The sequence below is a fragment of the Puma concolor genome, chromosome E1 (assembly GCF_028749965.1).
Source record: "Puma concolor isolate L17-30 chromosome E1, mPumCon1.1.hap2, whole genome shotgun sequence".
Lineage (NCBI taxonomy): Eukaryota > Metazoa > Chordata > Mammalia > Carnivora > Felidae > Puma > Puma concolor.
The window spans coordinates 22,643,537-22,647,798 of NC_141680.1; the positions used below are offsets into that span (position 1 = coordinate 22,643,537).

General features: G+C 46.2%; 1 protein-coding gene across 1 annotated transcript; it reads left to right on the forward strand.

Annotated features, from left to right (window-relative positions):
• The first annotated feature begins 345 nt into the window (after window positions 1-345).
• On the forward strand, window positions 346-2,071 carry LOC112855301 (C-C motif chemokine 7-like). The gene is made up of 3 exons (XM_025918908.2): window positions 346-483; window positions 1,217-1,334; window positions 1,725-2,071. Exons 1-3 carry the CDS (start codon window positions 408-410, stop codon window positions 1,828-1,830), a joined length of 300 nt encoding a protein of 99 aa, XP_025774693.2. The 5' UTR covers window positions 346-407; the 3' UTR covers window positions 1,831-2,071.
• Window positions 2,072-4,262: the final 2,191 nt, after the last annotated feature.

Consider the following 4,262-nt stretch of genomic DNA (forward strand, 5'->3'; position numbering starts at 1 on the left):
CCTTACATTTCTTTGATTTGGTAACCCTACTTCCTTTCTTTTTCTACATAAAGCGTTTCATTTCAAAAAAAAAAAAGGAACCCTTGGTAACAGTAATAGATCACACACTGCTTGGGCATAACCAGCACCTCACCAACACACCAGAGCTTGAATGGAAAGCAGGCCAGCATCAATCACATTTCTCTCTCATTTCGTAGTATGTTCCTCAGGGGAGGGCAATGGCTCAGCAGATTTACTATTCCATCCTATGATTCATTCAGAAGAGCAAAGCCCTGTCATCCACTCACTTTCTTCTTATTCCTGTCTTTCCCTATAAAAGGCAGGCAGAACCCCCAGAGGAGCAGAGAAGCTGAGACCAGCTTGGAAACCTCCAGCTCTCACACCCAAGTTCCTCGCTCCCCGCAGACATGAAGGTCTCCGCAGCGCTTCTGTGCCTGCTGCTCACAGCTGCTGCCTTCAGCCTCCAGGCACTTGCTCAGCCAGGTAAGCCCTTTTCTCCTTCCCTTTGAAGCCCATCACCCCATCTCTGGGTTCTCATAATCAGGAAAGTCAGAGAAGGACACGGAGTGAGGCAGATCACACAGCTGCTCCAGGGCAGAGCCTGGATGAGAATTCCAGCCGTGGACCCCAAATCCAGTCCTCCCAGGACTCCAGCTCTGTAATCACACCCTCCGTGTAGTTACTGCCCCGGCTTCTTGCAACAGGGGCTGGGGACTTGAATCATCAAAAACAAGGGGACTCTGGTGGAGAGTGTGCAGGGTATCTCCAGATATGGTGGAGGGGAAAGGAGGAGACCCAGAATCTGGTCTATGCTTCGTTCGGTCCAGGATCCAGAGACAGGGTTCTGCAGAGGCTGCAGGTATCGGAGAAACTGACAACTAGGAACAGATTGCTCAGAGCCTAGAGGGGGACCTATAGCTGGGGTCCCCTTGACCTGAGGAACTGGACTATTCTATGAGCCTCTCCTAGAAATACCCAGATTTGTCACCAGTTCCTCTTCTCTTCTTAATGAGCTGTGGTATCCTTCCACTTTACAGTCCATGCAAGTGAGAGAGTTTCAAGACAGATTTAGGTACTTCAAGACAGATCTAGTCCTTAGGGATTTAGGGTGGGTGGCTTCCCTTTCCTTTGACTCCTCCTCCTTACTGTTCCCTCGTTTTCAAATGAAAGTCCCAGCACACACCCTCAATAGCCTTTGTTGTTGTTGTTTCAACAGAGGGGATTAATAGCCCAACCACCTGCTGCCATAGATTTACCGTTAGAAAGATCCCCATCCAGAAGCTGAAGAGCTACAGAAGAATCACCAGCAGCTATTGTCCCAGGGAAGCCGTGATGTGAGTGAAGCCATGACCACCCGAACTCATCCCTTGATCTTGAGCTCGCTCCCAGACAGTGGATTGGGTTCTATGATAAGACTGAGTTGGAATTTAACCCTCAGATGCTTAGACTAATCCAACCCCAGGAATTTTTTTTTATGGGAAAAGTGAATTCAAGAAAGTAAAGAGACTTCCCATTTTCAGCTCCCTGTCCAGACATTGGTTCAGATGTCAGTTCTTTCATCTAGGAGCCAAGATGGCTTCACCTAGGTCAGCAAAAACAGCTCCTTCCCCAGAGGCCCCTTCCTAACCTCAGGCTAATGGGCCAGGCAAGTTTTCCATAGAGTAGGTTACACTCCCAAGCTGAATCTTCAAGGTGCTCTATCTAACTGCCCTCTTTACCCACAGCTTCAAGACCAAACAGGCCAAGGAGCTCTGTGCTGACCCCAAGCAGAAGTGGGTCCAGGATTTCATGGAGTACCTGGACAAGAAAACCCAAACCTCAAAGCTATGAACCTTCATGCCCACAATGAAGCCAAGTCAGTACTCAGGGAACAATTAATGTATATGCCCTGTTCTTTCCAACATGCATTCTGAAATTATTCTATTACAATTCTAAGGAATATGAAATTTGTGTAATAATGCGAATCATGGTTTTTCTTAAGTAGTGTATTATGTCTTCTTCTAAGTTGTTAATATTTTAATTTAATGGGCTCTGGAATTGGATGTGTTTCAAATGCAAACCTTTGGACACATGTCACTTCAGACCCTTCAAAACTACAGGGTGGTCCTTCCTCTCTACCTCACTGTAGTGTTGTGAGTATCTGTGCATGAATCAATGCAAATATACATATATTTAGTTTTTAGGAGGGGATGTCCTTATGAAACATAATATTATTATAGAACTTAATATTTTTATATGTACAGCTCTTGAATTTTCACATAAAATATATTTTTGGATAAAACCTGACTTTGATGCCTTTTTAAAGGATAAGATAAAGCTGGTGGGGGTGCCAGAGAAAGGAGGGCTGGATTCAGAAGGTGGGGCTTGTGTTCTGGAGGAATGAGTATATGATAGACTCCGGGCTTGCCCCCAAGCTGGGCTCGCCCCCAAGCTGGGCTCACCTGCATGTCAAGGAAAGTCAGCTTGGCTGGCACCAGGGTTAGCCAGCTCCACAGCTCCAGATCTGACATCAGTTTCAGTCATTTGTTCAAATACCTTCTTCCTTTCCAAAGTCATTTCTTTTCTCACCATCCCATGCCCTACCCAGTGGTCTCTCCTCTCAGCTGTTGCATCAGCCTTGTGGCTGGTTGGTTTTCTTTCCTGTAATCAACTTTGAATCCAGAATAATACAAGTATCCCCTGCATTAAGAAACCAGGGAGGGGATCAACAGATGACTCCAGAAGTTCCCTTCCACACCTAGGAACCACATGTCTTAAAGATATCTATCTCCAGAGGTTGAAGAAGACCAAAGAGGGTCAGGATCCTGTATCCAAGGCAGCATACTGACAAACCCTTGATAACTTCAAGCTGAGCTTCTTGGAAGGGGGGGGCGGTTTGCATCAAAATTGCAGTAGAAATCTCAAGGGGTCAGGAGAAGTCAGACACTTTGGTGGCAAGCAGACAATTTACTGGTGACTATTTGCTGCCATTGTTGATGCTCAGACCAAGGTCCAACAGCCCTTTCCCCCTCCTCCAGCCCAATAGTCCTCATCTCCAAACATCAATAAGGAGCATAATCTCAAATACCAATGGGGAATGACAGGAAGATGACCAGGGGTAGGAGGGAAATAGATGCGATCGTGCAATGAGACACAGCAAAGTCGTGTGGTGCAGCCAGATACAAGCAGAGTGTCAGGTAGTAAGACAGGCAAGGAGAGATGTGTTCCATGTGCCCAAGCCCAAACAGAATCTGATCACACTCTCTTTGTCAAGCCTATCTTTTCATTTTCAAGGAATGCTGAACTCACTTGTTCTCAATGGGCCTCTCTGGACCCAGAGTGTTAAAGAGAAATTCCAAACGACAACCAGGAACAGAAGCTGATACATAACTGGACATAAAATTTAATGGGATTCAAAAATCTGACTGGCTATACCACTCATGTGCCTGGTAAATTAGGGCAAGTTATTTTTCCTGACTGAGCCCGCATCCATGGAGATTTATAGTACATCAATGGCTCTCATGTTGGCCTCAATATCTCTAAGACATTAATAGAAAAGCAGATTTCTGGGTACCATCACCAAAGATTCTAATACAGAGTGTTGGGCGGGCAAGGTGCTCCTTCCATCTTTGCAACTGGTTCCCAGCCCTGTCTGCTGAAGAGTGATGGGTACACTTTGAAGTTCCCTGATGTCTTCTTTCAGATCAATGCAGTCTCTGGGCTTGACCTATGCCTCTGGCTTAGACATGAGGAGTCTGAACTTTCCCATCCCCTAGACTTGAAATAGCAGAGGCTGAAAATGCCAACCACATGTTCGTGTGCTCGTCTACATTTTCCAGCCTACACTGTGTTTATTGAGGGGCCATGTGACTGGATTCTAACCGAGAAGGTGAGGACCGAAATGATGGAAGCCACTTCCCTATAAACAGCTCACACTTTAGGGCTTCTCTTCCTCTGCTGTGCTGACCTTGGAGGCAACGTGCTCCAAAAACCTCAGCTTTCAGATGGAGACAGCCCACATCCTTAAGCCGTCAGAGGAGAGCCACTTGGCTTACCCTGTTCAGTGACATGCAAAAGAAATAATCTTTCATCGGGTTAAGCCACTGCAGTTGGGACCCTGGCCTAACCCTGATTAATGGAGGAATCGGTACCATGATTGTGGGTTGCCAGTAAAAACCTAAAATGTGCAACATTGACTAGACATTTGGCAGAGGCAGTGAGGAAGCTATCTCAGGTTGAAATGATAGAGAATCTTGGTACAAAGTGCCAGAGCTGACAGGCCT

What these genes read in the sequence shown, in the direction of transcription:
- LOC112855301 (XM_025918908.2), top strand. Translation starts at nt 408, where the DNA reads ATGAAGGTCTCCGCAGCGCTTCTGTGCCTGCTGCTCACAGCTGCTGCC. An exon ending in CCAGGCACTTGCTCAGCCAG is followed by an intron (nt 484 to 1,216) that starts GTAAGCCCTTTT and finishes TTGTTTCAACAG; the next exon opens with AGGGGATTAATAGCCCAACC. An exon ending in TGTCCCAGGGAAGCCGTGAT is followed by an intron (nt 1,335 to 1,724) that starts GTGAGTGAAGCC and finishes CTTTACCCACAG; the next exon opens with CTTCAAGACCAAACAGGCCA.